General features: G+C 48.3%; 1 protein-coding gene across 3 annotated transcripts in view; it reads right to left on the bottom strand.

Annotated features, from left to right (window-relative positions):
• Positions 1-19,812, bottom strand: part of LOC138751994 (uncharacterized) — a 150,868-nt gene that overhangs the window by 107,776 nt on the left and 23,280 nt on the right. For all 3 annotated transcript variants that reach the window (XM_069915122.1, XM_069915123.1, XM_069915124.1), the window contains exons 4-6: positions 19,661-19,770; positions 16,869-16,943; positions 1,392-12,345 (exon numbers count right to left, since the gene is read on the bottom strand). In XM_069915122.1, the coding sequence (XP_069771223.1) occupies positions 1,392-12,345; positions 16,869-16,943; positions 19,661-19,770 (11,139 nt within the window). The remainder of the gene's footprint in view (positions 1-1,391; positions 12,346-16,868; positions 16,944-19,660; positions 19,771-19,812) is intronic.

The raw sequence follows: 19,812 nt of genomic DNA, 5'->3' as shown, positions 1-19,812 counted from the left end.
ATGGGTGGCCACTGGAAAATCCACATTATTGAAGCAGACAGTGCCAAGGTGTTCAATGAAGTGATCTCACAGTCTGCGCCTACTCTCTCTGGTGAAGAGGAGACCACAACAGAAGCACCGGATGCAGTAGATGACTCCTGCAGATTCACAAGTAAAATATTGCTTCGCTTGGAAGGACTGTTTAGGACCCCAAAAGGTGATGAGGAGGGAGGTGTGGGCGCAAGTAGAGCATCTCCTGTGGTCCCAGGGGTAGGTCCCAAGGGGACGATTGGTGGGGTGGACAAGGGAGTCACAGTGGAAGATGGAGAGGGAAGGAGAGGGGAATACGTGTCTAGTGGTGGGATTACGTAGTAGGTAATGGAAAGTTTGGAAGCCGAGGCTGGTGGGGTGGTAGGTGAGGACAATGGGAATCCTGTCCTTGTTGCATGTGGGAACGGAAGAGGTAAGGGCCGAGTTGATGGTGGTAGAGGGAAAGCCACGTTGTTTGAAGGAGGAGGACATCTCTGATGATCTGGGTGTCCAGGACCACAGCTCATTGAAAGGAGCTGCATAGGGTGGTAAAGAAGGCATATGCTTGGCCTCACTGTGTCGGACACTGAGTATAAAAGTAATGAGATCATGTTGCAATGTATAAAATGTCGTTAGCCCACACTGGGAATATTGTGTATAATTCTGGTCGCCCAATTACAGGGAGGATGTGGAAGATTTAGAAAAGGTACAGAAGAGGTGTTGTCTGGTTGAGAGGGAATGGGGGAGGTTGAACAAATAAGTTGTTTTCCCTGAAGCGTAGGAGGCTGAGGGAGACCTGATAGAGGTGTATAAAATCATGAGAAAAATTATAGAACACTACAGCACAGTACAGGCCCTTCGGCCCTCAATGTTGTACCAACCCATATCGAGTTGACAGTCCAAATCTTTCTTACCAGGGTAAAGGCATCACATGCTAGAGGACATGTTTAAGGTGAGGGGGAAGAGTTTAAGGGAGTTGTGTGGGCAAATATTTTCCACAGAGCCTGGAACAGGCTGCTAGAAGAGGTGGAAGCAGATGCAATCGTTGCATTCATGAGGCTTTTGGATAGACACGTGAATATGAAGGAGAAGAAATTATTAGGTACAAGCATCAGATTTTTTAATTGATTTGGGGATCAGGTTCAACACAAAGAAGTGGGCTGGAAAAGCTTGCTCCCATGCTGCACTGTATCTCTGTCCAGAATCTGCCTTCAATGCCCTTTCGGACAGCGTGTTGAAGCTCACATGGAAAAACATTATCCAACAGATTCCATCCTCCACTCAGCTCTTCAGGGAGACTGAAGTGAGTCCACTACATTCTCATAGCCCAAGATGTTGAGACCTACCGCCCTCCAATCAATAATTCCAAGACTGTTCCTTACCTGAACTAGCTGGGAGGCTCTCTCCTGCTGTTTCGGCGGCCACTTGAGACTCAGGAAAGACTTCACCATGTGCTCGCCTGTCAATATTGAACCTGCTTCTGTGGGCTCCAGCAGCTCTGGACATCTCCAAGTAAGGTTTCTCCATCGATTTGAAGCTTCCCACGCTTTTCCACCTCTCGCTGCAGGTTGGATTCTTTGCCATGGCACTCTGTGATCCCGGGCCTTCATGATTTTTGACTTCCAGCCCAGATAATTGGTTGGCAGGTAAATGGAAGGATTCTGCCATTCCGGATTGATGCTCCCTTGCACTGCGTCCGCTCGATCTGCAGCCCACCATTCCTGCCTTTCCACCAAAGTCTCTACGCTGGTCTGGTCGCGGAGGCCCTGGCAGTTCCAAGAACCGTCTTCCCCCAAGATTCTGCCCCAGCTCCACGCGGTCGCTGTGGGCCACCTGCAGTGCAGTCTCAGCATCCAGCAGACGACTGGGGGATCTCTGCAGCTCTGTACTCTGCCCGAGAGGAGATGCTGATTCTCGACCCGTGAGACTGGTTGGAGTATCGTGGGCCAGAGCTGATGGTTCTGCTATATTAACGCTGTTCATACCTTTGTCTTTATAATCCAGATCGTCGTAGGTAAGAGCTAAATGCTTTGCACATTCCAGCTCAGTGCTGCTATAACTTAGGTTATTATGGTCAAGGAGTTCCTCATTCTCAGGTTCAACCCCATTGTCGCCATCGCTACGAAGAGCAGATGATTCTGCTATTTTGAGCCCAATCTTGCCATCGTTTTGACCTACTATTTTGTGATGGAGAACTGATGGTTCCAAGACATTAATAACTTCAACCTTATTATTGCTCCTGGAATTGAAGGATGTATTGTCAGGTTTAATTTTATTATCAGTGCAAGCCATTTGTGCCACATTAAGACCATCCATGCTATCGCACTGAAGCAGCTTTCTGCAGCCAAGAGCTGTCGGTTGTACGTTCATGACTTTGTAGCACTGATCTTGATTGTGTCCAGGATGGCACAGATCTTCCTGAATTCGACTGGCCTCGGCAAGGTCAGGAGGTTGAATGTCCAGAATCAGGGCAGATGAATCTGAGCTGGATCTGCCATCATGAAGCACTCCTGCCACATCAGCATCCACGACCAAGTCAGCAAGCAGGTGAGCTGGAGAGGAAGAGCTCCTCTCGTCTGTCCTGCCCCCTTCGACACATTCAACTCGGGCAGAGCCACATGGATTCAGTGGTGAATTAGGCATTTCCAATGACAAAGGTTCTCTTCCGCCACAAGCCATCTCCTCAGTTCCACCATCACAAGAGGTGTCTTTCTGTCCCAATCTCTGGCTCTCACCATATGTGTCATCCCCTGGCTGCTCCAAGGATTCAACAATGGAAGGACATTGAGGAAGGAGCAGGGGCCCCATCTCACGTGCACAGAAAGCCTCAGCTTTTTCTGCAGAAACCTTTTCATCGTGAGTAAGCCAAAAGGAGAGACCAAAATCCTCAACTGCAGGTTCCTGGACGTCTCCTGGGGCGATGGCAGATGAGATTTGATCAAGGTGGGTAGAGCTGCTGAGAATTTCTGACTTGGTGTGCCAGCTCCTTTCTTGCATGGTGTCTGATTCTTTGGCAACACCACTGCCCTCTTGCAGAGGGCATGTTTCTGAATCACTATCAACTAGATCTCGCCAACTTGTCTCACTGGATGGGCCTGCTGTCTTTGAGAAGCTGGCACCACCAGGCCCATGGGTACGGGCAAGCCCCTGACCAATCAAACCAGGACTTTCAAGTTGCGCATCCTGTTTCTGATGGGAGGACTCATCGCCTTCCCTTGACTCCTGGCCAAGTTCTGAGATCAAACCCATGGATTGCTGACTAGCAATGGGCTTCACTCTCTGCTGTGACTTATCAACTGCCTTAGCTTTGGACTGGATGCTGAGAGCTTCGAAGAACTTTTTAACTATTATTTCCACCTCATCTTTTCTGTTAACCACTACAAGCTTAGGAACCCAGCGCTTCCAAGGCTGTGTATACTCAGTAAAAAATTGTTGAACCAACCTGCCAATGTAGTTGGCTTGCACTTGCCTCAATTGTTTGGAGAAGGACTGCAGGCTCAATTTTATCCCCTCTGCTGCTCGCAGCCCCACTGCCCTAGTCTGCCGACATGTGCGTGATCTTTTACTGGGTTTTGTGGTCCTGAAATTCGAATCTGCTACTTCACTTAAACGAGGTCTCTTTAAAGTTCGGATACCAGAATGGCTAAGGGCGTCTGATCTCCAGCTGCCTGCCCCGTTCTCCTCCTCTGATTCCGATTCTGAAGGCTGTGCGTTCAGACACTCCAAGCTCAATTGGATATTTGTGGAGTCAGCTCCAAGACCCAGATTGACTTTATTATAATTTTCAACCTTGTTTCTGCTCAGATCTTGGTGAGACACTTCTACTCTTTCCAATTCTACATCACTGTCTACAGATACAGCCATGGGCTTGCCCCAAGAGACCTCAGCGAGGGGTACCTCAGGGAGTGAAGATTCTTTTCCTTCACTGGGTTGAATGACCTTGCCCTGCTGGCTGTCCTGTTCAAACGCACAAACTTCCACACGTTCAGTCCTGGGCTGCCCAACTGCATTAGGAGATCTGCACTTTTCCAAAAGATCTTCATTTTGAATTTCTACTATCGATTGTTGTTGCAAGTTTTTGTCTGTACCTCTCGGGTTATTGGAAAGGTGAGAGCAATGAATTGGTGTCTCAATAGTCCCAATGCTCTCTTTCAAGATATAGGTGGGACTATGACTTGTCGCACACACTTCATTCTTACCTAGCGTCCCCTTTGTGGCTCCTCTGTCTAGTTCCGACTTGATCCCAAATTCCTTACTGCCACTTAATTCCCTCGCATTGAACTCTTCAGCAATACATTGAGGGTCTACTTCAGCTTGTTTGGAGAATCTTGGTCGCTCTAGGAGGTCAGAGTCCCTTGGGAGACCAGGTAGACATGAGTTGCAGTTTTCCTCTGGCCGCCAATCCTCCAATTGCAGGTCTTCAGCTGATTCTCCCACTGGAACTGACGTCACTTTAGAACATCGTGTTTGAGGGCATGGGTCTAGAAGGAGCTCCTTGGTTGCAAGGTTTTGCCCATTGGCTCCCACAGCTGCTAAGGTCTGGCAAAGATTGACACCAGCCCCAGTGGCTGGGTTGGTAATACTAGAGATGGCCATTTCTGTAACAGTCTGGTTGTATGATACTGGCAAATTGGATTCAGTACTGGGTCCGAAACCATCAGCCCTCATACTCAAACCGTCCCCCTGCTCCAACCTGGTGGCTTCATTCTTTGAGTTATCTGGAACCTGGTTGCCCAGGATCCATCCCATGCTCCAGGCTTCTGAAAAGTTGGCCGAGTCATCTCTCTCAGTGGAGTCCTTGTCCACTTCCTGCCCCATCTCATAAGGTGATCTCAGGCCTACAGAAAATATAGTGTTACTCACTAAATTAGTTCTTTCGTCCAAGCCCTTCTGCCCATCCAATCTCTCATCTTCTAAGGCATGAGGCTTTATCAGAGCCAATGGTAGCACTGCCTTGCTGCAGGCCTTGGTGTGTAGCTGTTGATTGTCAGAGACAGGTGATGCCCTAGGTGGCTCTTCCTGTATACCAGCTGTCCAAACCCTTGGCATTTGCAGGGCCTGTACAGGCGATGGTCGGGAATTCCATTCCGGAGCTGGAGACTCTTTTGATGTCTCATGCCTTTCGCCCACAGGTTCCTGATCTTCTGAACCTCTGGGCTTCTCTCCAGCACCACATGTCTTGCAGATGCTTCTTGCATCTCCAGCTTCCTGCACAGTGATGGCAAAAGAAGAATGATCCACTCTCTCCTCTTGGGTATTTGGATCCCCAGGACACGAGCAACTTAATTCTGTTTCCAACACACACCCAGCAACACTGAGGTCACTGGGGTGAACTCGGGCTGACAGCTCATTGCTCCCCACGGATCTTTGCTTGGAGCCACGACCACTTCCACTTTGTTGGCCTTCTGCCCGCTCCTTCCTAGGAGAGGCATCCACTTGTCCGGGACCACTTGCAGAAAGTGCTTCCAATTGGTCTCCACCTTGCAACAAGCTGTGATATTCCAGGTGTCTGACTGCAGCATCACTCAATACTGGTACTGACTCTCCACGCCTCCCTTCATCCTTCTCTGCACCCCAGGATGTGGTTTGGTCTGCCTCCTCTTGGAGCTCAGCCCTCTTCCAATTGGGTGGTTGGTCTCCCACCAGCTCTGCAGAAGTCAGCACTTTAATGCAACCTGATGGGAACTGAGAGCTCTGAGATACTGGCGATTTGTTCACTGCACCTCGGTTGGCCTCTTCAGCACTCGTTGGCCTTTGCTTCATTTGCTTCCTGTATCCTGCTATCAGACAGGCACTGTCCTTAGTCAAAGCTGGCTGATCCCCCTCTTCCCCACACAACTCTCCCATCAGTGTGGCGTCCGTAAGCAACTGCTTTTCTGAAGATAGGAGCCACTCATCGGGAGCTATGTCATCATTCCGCTCGGTATTAGGGCAAGAGGCATCCACCGTTACCTTCTGCTCAGCCATGGTCGGTACAGCAAGGACTGCAGCACCCAGCAAACCCTGGTTCTGCTGGAAACCACTTCCACCTCCATTACATGCAGCCACCAGAACTTCCTTCCCAAAACCTTTCTCCCTTATGTCAACAGGACCCTGCAATAGGGCGGCCCCCTCAGGGACAGTGTAACCCTGTGAGGCAGGGAGGTCAGTTTCCCCCTCAGGGACAGTGTAACCCTGTGGGGCAGGGAGTTCAGTTTCCCCCTCAGGGACAGTGTAACCCTGTGGGGCAGGGAGGTCAGTTTCCCCCTCAGGGACAGTGTAACCCTGTGGGGCAGGGAGGTCAGTTTCCCCCTCAGGGACAGTGTAACCCTGTGAGGCAGGGAGGTCAGTTTCCCCCTCAGGGACAGTGTAACCCTGTGGGGCAGGGAGGTCAGTTTCCCCCTCAGGGACAGTGTAACCCTGTGGGGCAGGGAGGTCAGTTTCCCCCTCAGGGACAGTGTAACCCTGTGAGGCAGGGAGGTCAGTTTCCCCCTCAGGGACAGTGTAACCCTGTGGGGCAGGGAGGTCAGTTTCCCCCTCAGGGACAGTGTAACCCTGTGAGGCAGGGAGGTCAGTTTCCCCCTCAGGGACAGTGTAACCCTGTGGGGCAGGGAGGTCAGTTTCCCCCTCAGGGACAGAGTGACCCTGTGGGGCAGTGATGTCTGTTCCTCCCTCAGGGACAGATTGACCCTGTGGGGCAGTGATGTCTGTTCCTCCCTCAGGGACAGATTGACCCTGTGGGGCAGTGATGTCTGTTTGAAGCCCTGGGGCAGTGATGTCTGTTTCCCCCTCAGAGACAGAGTGATCCTGTGGGCCAGTGATGTCCATTTCCCCCTCAGAGACAGATTGGTCTTGTGAGGCAGTGATAACTGTTTCTCCATCAGAGACAGATTGACCCTGAGGGGCAGTGAAGTCTGTTCCCCCCTCAGGGACACTGTGGCCCCATGAGGCAGTGATGTCTGTTTCCCCCTCAGGGACAGAGTGACCCTGTGGGGCAATGAAGTCTGTTCCCCCCTCAGGGACAGTGTGGCCCTGTGGGGCAGTTATGTCTGGTCCCCCCTCAGGGATAGAGAGACCCCATTGTGCAGTGATGACGGTTCTATGCCCAGGGGCAATGATGTCTGTTTCCCCCGCAGGGACAGTCTGGCCCTGTGGAGCTGTGATGTCTGTTTCCCCCTCAGAGACAGATTGGCCCTGTGGGGCAGTGATAACTGTTTCCCCTTCAGGGACAGATTGAACCTGTGGGGCAGTGAAGTCTGTTCCCCCCTCAGGGACACTGTGGCCCCATGAGGCAGTGATGTCTGTTTCTCCCCCAGGGACAGTGTGGCCCTGTGGGGCAGTGATGACTGTTTCCCCCTCAGGGTCAAAGGGACCCTGTGGGGCAGTGATGTTTGTTTCCCCCTCTGAGACAGATTGACCCTGTGGGGCAGTGAGGTCGGTTCTAAGCCCAGGGGCAATGATGTCTGTTCCCCCCTCTGGGACAATGGGACCCTGTGGGGCAGTGATATTGGTTCCTCTCTCAGGGACAGGACCCAGTGGGCCAGTGTTTTCTGCTCCCCCCTCAGTGACAGTGAGATCCAGTAACATTGGAATCTCTGTTTCTTCCTCAGGGACAGGACCCTGTGGAATAGTGATGTCTGCTCCCCCTTCAGGGATTGAGAGACCCAGTGACATTGAGGTGTCTGTTCCCTCCACAGGGACAAGGGGACCCAGTGACCCTGTGCTGTCTGTTCCCCCCTCAGAGACAGGACCCTTTGGAGCAGTGGTTTCTGTCCCCCCCTCAGGGACAGGGAGACCCAATGACATTGGGGTGGCAGCCGCAGTCAACCAGCCTGTTGGGACGTTCCCCAGTGGCGTCAGTGGGCTTCCTGCAATCTTTGCCTCTTTCACCTGACCACACCCATTATTAAGAAGTGCTGAAGGTAAACTGAATCTTTCAGTCTCTGACATACCCAAGGCAGCAGGATGCATCCACTGGACCAAACATAGTTCTTGGTTTCCTCCCTCTGTAGCTTCACATTTACTGGTCTCCATCACGCAGGAATTACTGCTGAGATCCGTTTTACCTGTGACAGTGAAATCCTCTCTGTGCCCTCCCAACACTGTAGTTCCAGGCACTGTTCTGGTTGTTAGGTTCTGACAGACCAGGTAACTCTCTTCAGCTCGCTCACTCTCAAATGTACTCACACCTTCTCCGTCTTCAGGCATTGCGGGGGAATGGCCTTCCGCATTCTGTCCCATTGGGGGCTCCTCTGTGAGGGATAGTCCTGAATCCTCTCCCAGGCAGACCACGTTCTCTGATCCAGGTGGTCCCATCAGGAACCGTAGACTGCTATCATCTCCCAGGCCAACAGTAACACTGCTTGGAACACTGCATGTAAGCCGTTTCAAGGCTAAATGCTCTCTGTGCCTTTGCTCCCCTGCCCTTTCCGTCCAGGCCTGGCTTGGTCTTTCAGTCTGTGTGGGTGAGCTGGCAGTAGCACTGGTGGGAAGGGACACACACGAGGGTGGAACTCCAGCTACACTAACAGGGGCTGCAGCTGCATCCAGTTTTACAAGAGCTGCAACTGGATCTCCAGCTGGCATTAACAGGTCAACTGCCTCGCCGACTTGCATGCCCGAAGAGTGGAAGGTGACCGTCAAGGCAGAGCTTCCTGGCCACACTCCTCCATCCTCACCTCGATGAGGTTTAGGCTCAACACACTCACTTAGCCAGGGAGGCATGGCCAAAGACTCCGTCTGCTCCAACTCAGAGTGTGCATCCACTCTTCTATAGGGAGAGACTTCATGTTGCAACTCCATATCTGCGCTCACAGCTACAGACGTCGCCAGTAACTTGGGTTCATTGATAACGTCACGCTCCAAAATGGTTGACGAGGTAGTGACTTCCACCTCTGGTGAAGGAACATTCCTTGCCACTCCTTTTGGGTGAAGATTGATAACATCCATCTTCCCACTTACGCATTCCGGCACTAGATCAACTTCCACATTCTTGTCCATTTTGGCAGGATCTCCAAGTTCCTCCGCATCAGCTTTTGGAGAAAGATAGAGCATGGCAGAAGCATCCTTGATATCAGAGTCTCCTTCTGCCACATGAGGGCCGCATTGTTCCACACCTATCCCAATGTCACAGACTTTTTCCATGCGCCCAAGTATTGGAATCATAGACGTCTGGCACATTATCTGTTCCAAAGGTGGCAGTCCACTATCACATCTCAGGCCATCACTTTGCTCACACAAGTCCGGCACCCATGACACACCCATCTCCAGCTCTCCTGACGCACCTGTGTCCATCCCTGATACACTCATCTCCAGCTCTCTGGACACACTCGACTCCATTATTGACACACCTGTCTCCATGCCTGTCACATCCGTCACCATCTCTGACAAACCAGTCACTGGCTCCCCTGACACACCCGTCTCTGGCTCCCCTGATACACCCATTTCCAACTCTGACACACCCATCTGCGGGTCCCCTGACACACCTGTCTGCAGCTCCCCTGATGCACCGGTCTCCAGCTCTCCTGACGTACCGGTCTCCAGCTCTCCCGACGCACCGGTCTCCAGCTCTCCCGACGCACCGGTCTCCAGCTCTCCCGACGCACCGGTCTCCAGCTCTCCTGACACACCTGTCTTCATCCCTGACACATCTATCACCATTTCTGACACACCTGTCTCTGGATCCCCTGACACACCCATCCCCAACTCTGACACACCCATCTGCGGGTCCCCTGACACACCCATCTCCAACTCTCTGGACACACTCGACTCCATTATTGACACACCTGTCTCCATCCCTGACACATCCGTCACCATCTCTGACACATCCATCTGCAGCTCCCCTGACACACCCATCGACAGTTCTCCTGACACACCCGTCTCCATCCCTGACAGACCCATCTCCATCTCTGACACACCCGTCTCCATCCCTGACAGACCCATCTCCATCTCTGACACACCCGTCTCCATCCCTGACACACCCATCTCCATCTCTGACACACCCATCTCCATCCCTGACAGACCTGTTTCTAGCCCCCTTTGGTTAGTCACACATACACAGTGTCCCTCCATGGGTTGTCCAGCTGTACTAATGTGCTCCTGTGCTCCTTCTCGATCTACAAGACCAGATCCCACAGGAGAAGAGCACAGCTTCATGTTGGGCATCACCCATTGATCATTTCCGTTCTTTGCACCTGTGTTTGAAGAGCCAGACATTGAAAAGGTGTTCACTGGAAAGCTGTTGTTGTGCCCGGTCATTTCAACTGCCACCTTTGGCTCAGGTTTGGCCTCCGCCACACAGGTAGAAGAGTCAGCCTTTGGCACAGAATTGTCCAATGTAGAAAATTTGGCCCAAAGTGTATCAGAAACAGTTGGTGGCAATTGCACAGAGGACTTCCCATCTTCCATTGGTTTTCTATCCTGAGAACACCCCACAGAGAGAACCTTCTGTTTGTGTGAAACTTGTGACTCCACCAGGAACCCCAAACCTTCTGTTGTTTCTGAGTGAATCAAATTCCCATCTTTTCCCATCTGTTTTGTGAGCAAGCTTGAAACAGCTTCAGGAAAAGAATTATGAGCCTGTGTCCACAAAGCCAGAATGCTTATGGTTTCCTGTTTATCGCCCACTATAGTGCAGCTATGGGAATGATCTGGCAACTGCTGCTCTCCATTCTCACAGACTGACCTCCCAGCAGGTCGAATATAATCTCCACCTGCAGTTGCCTGAGCTTCATCGAGATGGTCACCATCCAAGCTAGCACCTATAGATTCCCCATTCAAAGCCGTGAACTCTGCATCCACGGTTATAGGGTTTACAGCAACTGTACTCAGAGGAAGCTCCTCCTCCGCCCAGGCAGGATCTGCAAGTAACCTCTGAGGGTCCCCAGGAAACCTTTCACTCTCTTTGTTTCCAATGTATGTGGTTGCAAGTCTACCTTTGAGGGGCAAGTCTTGCCCTGGAACGTCTCTGCCCTGATAAATAACTTGCAGCTTTTTGCTGAGGTTCCCTGAACATTCTGGAGTTTGGGTACGAGGTGATTTGTTGGATGCAGAGTAATGTTGGGCATGAGTGTTCTCTGGAGAATTTCCCATGGCATCATGTTGCCTCTTTCCGAGGGGGGCTAGGGTGACAGTTGCACTGGTATTCTCAACAATTGACCAGGTAGGACAGTCCTGTCCCTGGGCAGCTTTGTAGAATGAGATGGAGCCCATTACCAAATCTCCTCCCCTACTTAGTTGAAGGTGGCAGTCTTCATTTTGGACATGAAGTTCATTCTCCCTCATTTGACAGTTAGATGAAACTGAGTCTCTACAAGCCTCCCTGATAGAAGACCCAGAGTTTTCCAAATCTTGTGTGTCTTGCACTGTGAACTCAGTCAAAGTGTCCTCTCCCTGACAAAGGTTAAACTGCCCAGTGGTATCTAAATCCAGTCGGGGACCTGCAGCTTCTGTGGCCTTGCTCACCTTAGTATCATCTGGCAGTGCGGCATCTACTGCACCAGTATCATTAGGCAGTGCCTTCTTTGTGGCAAATGCCCGTTCCGTTCCCATCACCGGTTCCCCACCGCTGTTTGCAATGTTCATGGTGGTGCCCTGGATCTTCCCCTGAGTTTCATCCTGTGCATCTTGTACAATGTTTGGACAGGATAAGGGGCTGGTACAGATTCCCTCCTGCAGAGTGCTTGCATCTGCAGGTAAGGAGGCTTCTCCCTCATGCTTGCTCCCGTCCCGGTGGCAGCGGGACATGGACAGTGAGGTGAAGTGATGGTTCGCTCCGGCACCACCACCCTGCCCAGAGGGAGATGCTCGTGTCTCCAAGCCTTCTGAGAGCAGCTGACCAGCTTCTCTGGAACTGAGCCTTTCGTCTGAGTTGGCCAGTTGCCTCCTGGATGATTCACCATCCCCTGATGCAGTGGGCTCATTCAGGCGTTCATTCCAAACGGCCAAGAGCTCTGGAGGAAACGGACCACGTCCCTGTGTCTGAGAATGAAGATGCACCCCAACTATAGATCCACTGGTGATGGGGTTAACACCAATCACTGAAATAGGCATGAGGGAAGGCTGTGCCAATGTCACAGGCAAAGGTGCATCAGGATCGGTTGAATCATTACCCTGACTTGCCAATTCCATCCATTCTGGGCTGCAGTGTGCAAATGGAAGCCACTGAACCCCATTCGCAAGTGGTGGATGGTTCTGAACCTCTGTGACTGCGGTGGGCTTTCCCAAGTCATGCAACGCTGTCTTCCCTCCAGTGTCCCCCGTGGAGCTCAGCTGTCCTGGCATCAAGCCTGAAGCTGTTCCCAAAAGTAAGGCAGGAGTGGAAAATCTTGGGAAAGCTGCAGACAAGACCAACGGGGTCTGCATTTGGTAGAAAAAAAGATAGACACATGACCATGGGAGGATTGGAGGGTTATCTATCACACGCGAACAGCAGAGTTTTAGATTGATTTACACATCATGTTCGGCACAGGTGCATGGGTAGAACATGTTCCATACTGTGTCTGAACTCTTGCTATTTCACTTTTAAAAACCTCCTACTTTCCTCCTCTACCTGTAAACATCCTCTCCCAATCAACTTCTCCAAGTTCCTGCCTAATGCCTCCAAGGTTCACCTTGCCCCAATTTAGGACTTTAACTTGTGGACTAGTTCTTCCTCCATAACTATTTTTAAATTTAATTTAGACACACAGCACAGTTGTAGGCCCTTCCAGCCCTCGAGCCCATGCCACCCATTGACCTACAAACCCTGGTGCGTTTTTAAGGGTGGCAGGAAGCCAAAGCACCCAGAGGAAACCTACGCATGAACAGGGAGAACGTACAAACTCCTTACAGACAGTGCCAGGTTTGAATCTGGGTTGCTGCACTAACAACTGCACCAACCATCCCACCCTGTTAAAAGTCACTTGTCCCAAAGTGCTCCCCCACTTACACTTCAGTCTCTTGCCCTATCTGGTTCACTAAGAGGATGTGAGAGATAACAGAATATAGGAAGTAAAGCTAGTATGAATGAAATAAGGAATACTAGACTGGACTAGAGGTAGTCAAGTAAGTGCTGAGTAGGGATGAATTCCGATAAGAGTGTGAGGAAGGGTTCGCAAGTACAATAGAATAAGGGTCTTAGTGATAGAAAGAATTAGCAAGTTCTGATATAGAATTAGTAAGTCCTGGGGGTTGAGATGTGTGAATAAGGGCAAAGGCAGATTCATGAATAAGGACAATGTCATGATGGGACCCAGACAGGATACCCCATGGTCTTAGGGGAGACAGAATTACCAAATGCCAAATCAATCCAGGAAGCAGAAGAATGTTAGGGGGTGGAGGGTACCTCTGCACTGAAATGAACTGTATAAAAGTTGGGTGAGCCCCAGTATGTGTGTGTATTCCCAGGGTAAGGGGAAGCACCCAACTTTGCACTGTTGTACAATACATGTTCTTTGTTCTCAATTTTTGTCTCGAGCGAAATCTGTTTCTCACAAGGATGCCCAGGGTTGCATTCACTCTGGAATATTTCCTTAAAATATTAAATGAGGAAGCTTCCTTGGACATATATAACAAATTCCACCCCATCCAAGCCCTTTCCACTACAGCAGTGGTTTTCAAACTTTTTCTTTTCACTCACATACCAACTTAAGTAATCCCTATGCCATAGGTGCTCTGTGATTAGTGGAAAGGAAAAGTTTGAAAACCAGTTTTAATCGAACCTAATTGACTCATTTCCACGGTTTCATAACTCTAAAGGAAATGGGCCAGTGACAATTTTTCTCAAGCAAAATATTTCAGTAACAATTGGGTCTAGAGCAGTGGTTCTCAACCTTCTTTATCCACTCACATCCCACCTTAAGTAATTCCTTACTAATCCCAGAGCACCTATGGCAGAGGGATTACTTAAGATGGGATGTGAGTGGAAAGAAAAAGGTTGAGAACCACTGCACTAGTCAACATTGGGTAAGTTAAAATCAGCCAGCAAAACTTCTCTGTTATTGTAATAGCTTTCTCCAATCTCCTTACACATCTGTTCCTCCAATTCCTATAGACTATTGGGGAATGGGGAGCTATATAATACAATCGCATCAAAGTGATCCTTCCCTCTTGTTTCTAAGTTCTGCCCATATAGCCTTATTCGCTGGGCCCCAGAATATTGTCTCTAAGTGCTGTTGCTATGGTTTCCCTTGTCAAAAAGGTCATCTTCTCTCTCCTCTCTCTCATGGATCTCTATCAAGTATGTGCCTCTGTATTCTGGCACATTGAGCTGCCGCTCCTGCCCTTCTCCCAGCCATATATAAGAATATAAGAACAGGAGCAGGAGTGGGCCATCCGGCCCGTCGAGCCTGCTCTGCCATTCAATGAGATCATGGCTGATCTGATGATAGGCTCTTCACCCACCTACCTTTTCCCCATATCCCTAACCTTGATGAAGGTCTCAAGCTTGAAGCGTTGGCTATGTATCTTAATCTTTGCTATATATGAAGTATATTGTCTGACCTGCTGAGTTTCTCAAGCCTTGTGTTTTTAATTCAATCACGGTGATTGCAGACTTTCATGTTTTAACAGGATGTAGCCCTGGACTGGAGAATGGGTTGAACTCTTTTTTTGCTTCTCTTTCTCTGACTGTAGGGGGATCCTTCAACAATTTCTGCTGATGGTGAATCTGTCTGCCTTACAGCAGACATAAGTCAATTTGACACTGTTTTTATTACATGACAATCAATCTTGAATCTTGTGCCTTATGAGGCAAGGTTAACAGAGCTAGGACTTTTCTTTTTGGAGCAAAGAATGAGAGATGACCTAATAGAGGTCTACAAGATTATGTGAGGCATAAATAAGGTGGACAGCCAGCACCTTTTTTTTCCCCCAGGGTGAGACTGGCAAACCCCAGAAGACATGGGTACAAGGTGAGAGGAGGAAAGTTTTGGGAAGATGTTGGAGGTAAGTTTTTTTTGTGTGCCTGCAATGCGCATCCAGGAGTGGTGGTGGAGGATGGTACAATGGGGACAATTAAAAGTCTCTTGGGCATATGGTTGAAAGTAAGATGAAGGGTTATGGGTATGAGAGAAGGTTTAGGTTGTTGAGTAGGTTTATATAGTTTGGCACAACTTTGTGGGCCAAAAGGCCTGTACTGAGCTGTAAAGTTCTATTTCACTGCAAGCATGTGAATTTCCTAAGTGCTTTAGCTTCTTGCCAAAGACGTGGTGGCATGGAATTCTTAATAATACAATTTTTTGATACTTCAAATAAGAGCATATCTAAGGGACAAACTGGGGCCTACAATGTTTTTACCAAACTATAGTAATGTGGAGTGCTGGATCCGAAAGGGAAATGCAAAGACATTTACTTCAACGATATATCTCCAAAACAGGGGGTTCACAAGTCCAGGCAGAGATGGGAATCAGACTTAAATGTAAAAATAGGTGAGCAAACCTGGTCTGAAGTATGTCAGGATCGTATGACTAACACGATAAATGTAAGATAGAGATAATTTTTTGCATCAGTTATATCTCACGTCACAGTAACTAAATAAATTAAATTCAGACCTATCAGACTGCTCTTTTAGCTGTGGCGAAGAGGTATGAATCCTTCTACATTCAACTTGGTCATGTTCTAAAGAGAGATCTTTTTGGGTAGATTTAGGACATTTCTTAGAGCAGGTTACAGGAATTCAATTTCCACAAAACCCAGAATTATTTTGACTGGGAAATATTATAGGAATAAGACCTAAACTGTAACGATCCAAACATCAAATGGAATTTGTTAAAATTGTGTTGGCAGTGGGTAGAAAATGTATCGGAGTTACTTGGAAGTCTGATTCACATCATGTTGGAACATGGAAATGCATAGGTGTATTCCCCTTGAGAAGATTATCAAAAACTTAAGAAATAAGTTTTACGACAAGTTTTTACAAGTCTGGCGTCCATATTTACAAATCTCCAGTGTAAATCTTTAGTTGTGCCCTTCCTCGCCCTCGAGACCTGCATTGATCCTCTCCAAAGAAAAATTAAGTAGAATTTGAACTTATAAACAGCACTCTTCAGCAGTCTATTTTCCTTTTACTTTCTTTTCTATTTTTCTATCCTTTTCTTTTTCTCCCTCTTCACTTTTTCTCTGTGTTCTTTCTTGGGGGATTGGGTTATATCCACCACGGAGTAAAGGCTGGAATTATTTTTGAACTCGGACTCTTTAACTTTGTATTTGGACTGCGTGTATGGTCAAAAATTTTAAAAGAAATATTTTAAAAATGTGCTGATAGGTGAATTCTCCTCTATGCATCCCCCCCCCCCGCGCCTACCGCGAATCCCCCCTCAGTATCCATTCCACAATAACCTCAGCGCCCACTGCACATCACCCCCGCGTCCGCGGCACATCCCCCTGCGCCCACTGCAAATCCTCCCTTTTCCACTGCAAATCCCCCCGTGTCCCCTGCACATTACTCGTGTCCACTGTGAATTATCCTTCAGTGACCACTGTGAATCCCCCAATGCCCATTGTGAATCATCCCCCATGTCCACTACAAATCACCCCCTGTATCCACTGCAAAACCCTCCAGTGTCCACAGCATATTACCCCTCAGTATCCACAGCGTATTACCTAGTATCTACTGTGAATTACCTCAGTGTCCACTGTTAACTACCCCTCCATGACCACTATGAATTGCCCCTCATTGTTCACTGTGAATTGCCCTTCAGTTTCCAGAAATGGCAAAACAAATCAAAGGAAATCTTTTTAGGAAGAGCAAATGCCAGAGATAGAGGGATAGCAGGAAAAGTGGAAATAGAACGGATCCGATTGCAGTGGGAGGTCATACGGTCAACAATATGGGTCGCATAGCCTGCGTCACCATCATACATCAGCAGTTTGGTACGGTTTAGCCGAGCTTGACTTCTTACCAGCGGTGTGGTGCAGAGCCTGAGCTCCTGACCTTGTTCCGTGCCTTGTCCTATCTTGCAATCACACAACTCAAACTGAGGAAAAAAAACCACAAGACAATATGATCTGGAGCCACCTTTCAAATCCCAAACTTCACACAAAAAAGGTACAGTATGGTTAGGTTATGGGACTAGCATCAAATTCCGGACTGTTAATCCCGTGGTTTAAATCCTGCTTCATTAGTTGGAAATTTAGATTCAAAACATTAAGTAAATGACCATTCTCTTCAAAGATTACCCTCAATAACAGTAACATGGATAAACTTATTTGGTTCATCAATAATGTTCAAAAGAAGTAAACCTGCCACCCTACCCAGTCTGGTCTATCTGTGATTCAGTTCGTTAGTGAACTGGAAAAGAGAGCTAAGGTATATGGGGACACGGTTAGCATGGTAGTTAGCACAACGCTACTACAACATTAGCAATTAGGACTGGGCTTCGAATCCCACGCTCTCTGTTGGAGTTTGTACTGTTCCGAACCCAGCAGCAATAGATATTCACCGAGACAAATGGTTACTTCAACAAAAGTTGCTTTTAATTAAAACAGAATCACACTTTAACTTATCACTATTGACTTAACTAACCCAACTTAACCCCTTTCTAATTCTAAGCGCACGTGTATGTAATGTGTGTGTAAGTTCAGAAAAGTTCTTTGATTCACAGTCCAATCTCACTTCTCATTCTTCCAAGTTCACTGGTTGCAGCCAATTCTTAGACTGTGCACAGAATTTAACATTTATGAAGTTCACCAGGCTTTAGTGCTCGAAAGGTAAATGGTTACCGCTCAGGAAGGTTCTTATCGATTTTCAAAGAGTGATTTGTTGTTTGCTGGACATCCACAACTGATTCCTTGTAACCTTCAACTTCAGTGTCTTGCTGAAGAAACTTGCCCCTTCAGGGTTCTCCAGATGATAATCTCTTTCTTTCAGGTCACCACATAGTTCCTTTTTGTTTCTCTTATTTCAAGTAAGACATTAGGCAGCCAGATCTCTCCTCTTGGATAAACCACAAGAGCTTTGACCAGGCTGAACTAAGGAATCACAACCCATCTTCCAAATGGGGTTTTCCACAAGCTTGCCAGCTTGTCCTGTTCCAGTCCCAGCTGCTGCTGCTGACAGTAGAGCTGCAAAACTGAATTAAGCCCCTCTCTCTCTCACACACACACACACACACACACACACACACACACAGAGAAAGCCTGTTTGACTCTCTCTGCTTGCAAAACCACATGATCCTCTTAGAACAGCAATTTCCACTCCAGATAGCCTGCAGCTCCGATTTCTTTCATCTGTTGCCTTTTTGTAAACAACAATCCATTAGTGAAGTCTCTTGAACACTCTCCAAAGCTTTTGCAAAGGCTCTTGACGCCTGACTGTCTAGCATGAGCAGAGCTCCAGTATTTTAAATAAGATCTGTTTTTAAAGTGTTTGTATGCGACCTACACTAAAAAAACTGCCCCAATTTACCTACCAAAAACATATTTATAATCTATCACAGTACATTCTCCTCGTGTCTGCATGGTTTTCCTCCGGGTGCTTCGGTTTCTTCCCATGCTTCAAAACGTATGGAGGATTTGTTGATTGGGGTATTTGGGCGGCATGGACTCATGGGTTTTAATGGCCTGTTACCATGCTGTATGCCTAAATTTAAAATAATAACACAGAAGGTGAGGCGCCACAATTCGGTAGGTACACCAAGGCAGGGCCTACACAATGAACGGTAAGGCAATAGAACATTAGAGCACAAAAACATGCTCTTCGGCCCTTCTAGTCTTTGCCTCAATTATTTTTCTGCCTCGTCCCATTGACTTGCACCCAGTCCATAGCCCTCCCATCCACGTACCTACCCAAATTTTTCTTAAATGTTAAAATTGAGCCCACATTCACCACTTCAGCTGGCAGCCCATTCCACTCTCCCACCACTCTCTGTGAAGGAAGAAGTTCCCCCTCATGTTCCCCCTAAACTTTACCCCCTTCACTCTTAACCCCTGTCCTCTAATTTGTATCTCACCTACCCTCAGTGGAAAAAGCCGACCTACATTTACTCTGTCTGTCCCCCCTCCTAATTTTAAATACCTCTATCAAATCTCCCCTCATTCTTCTACGCTCCAGGGAATAAAGTCATATCATAGCTGATGTGTCTTTCCTTTCAACCCCATTCTCCTGCCTTCTCCCCATAACTTTTGAGGCCTATACTAATCAACTTCAGCTTCAAATCTACCCAATGACTTGGGGGGGTGTTGGTTAATTGGGCGGCACGGACCCATGGGTCAAAATGGTGTGATACCCGTGCTGTATGGATAAATATTTAAAAATTAAAATCAACAAGAGCCTTTATAGCTTATTCTGGTTCCAATTTTTAATTTTACAAACCGAGTTGAACCCTTCCAGCAAGGACCATATGCAGGTATGGTCTTTTAAAAACAATTTAGACATGCAGCATGGTAACAGGCCATTATGGCCCATGAGGCCATACCACCCAATTACACCTGACTGACCTATGTCCCAGTACTTTTTGAATGGTGGGAGGAAACTGGAACCCCTAAGGAAAAACCATGCAGACACAGGGAGAACATACAAACTCCTTACAGACAGCGTGGGATTCAAACCCCAATCGCCGGCGCTGTAACAGCATTGTGCTAACCGCTACACCAACCGTGCCGACTTCGGTTCTGTTATGAGCTTGTGAACCCCCAGCTTTATTCCACAGTTTCTGGTTCACAGGACATGATGCTATCTATAAGCCACATTTACCAAGAAGTGAAATTCTGAGTTAGGCTGGCGAATCCTCTTGCCTTGATCCAGACAGGAACTCTGGGGATGCCCAAAGGTTACAGTGTCCCCTTCTCTAAGGATAACATCACCTGGAGATGAAAGGCAGAAGCATGAAGCAAGTCAAACAAATT

This window comes from Narcine bancroftii, chromosome 1 (genome assembly GCF_036971445.1).
Source record: "Narcine bancroftii isolate sNarBan1 chromosome 1, sNarBan1.hap1, whole genome shotgun sequence".
Lineage (NCBI taxonomy): Eukaryota > Metazoa > Chordata > Chondrichthyes > Torpediniformes > Narcinidae > Narcine > Narcine bancroftii.
This window is presented reverse-complemented; position numbering and strand designations above follow the sequence as displayed.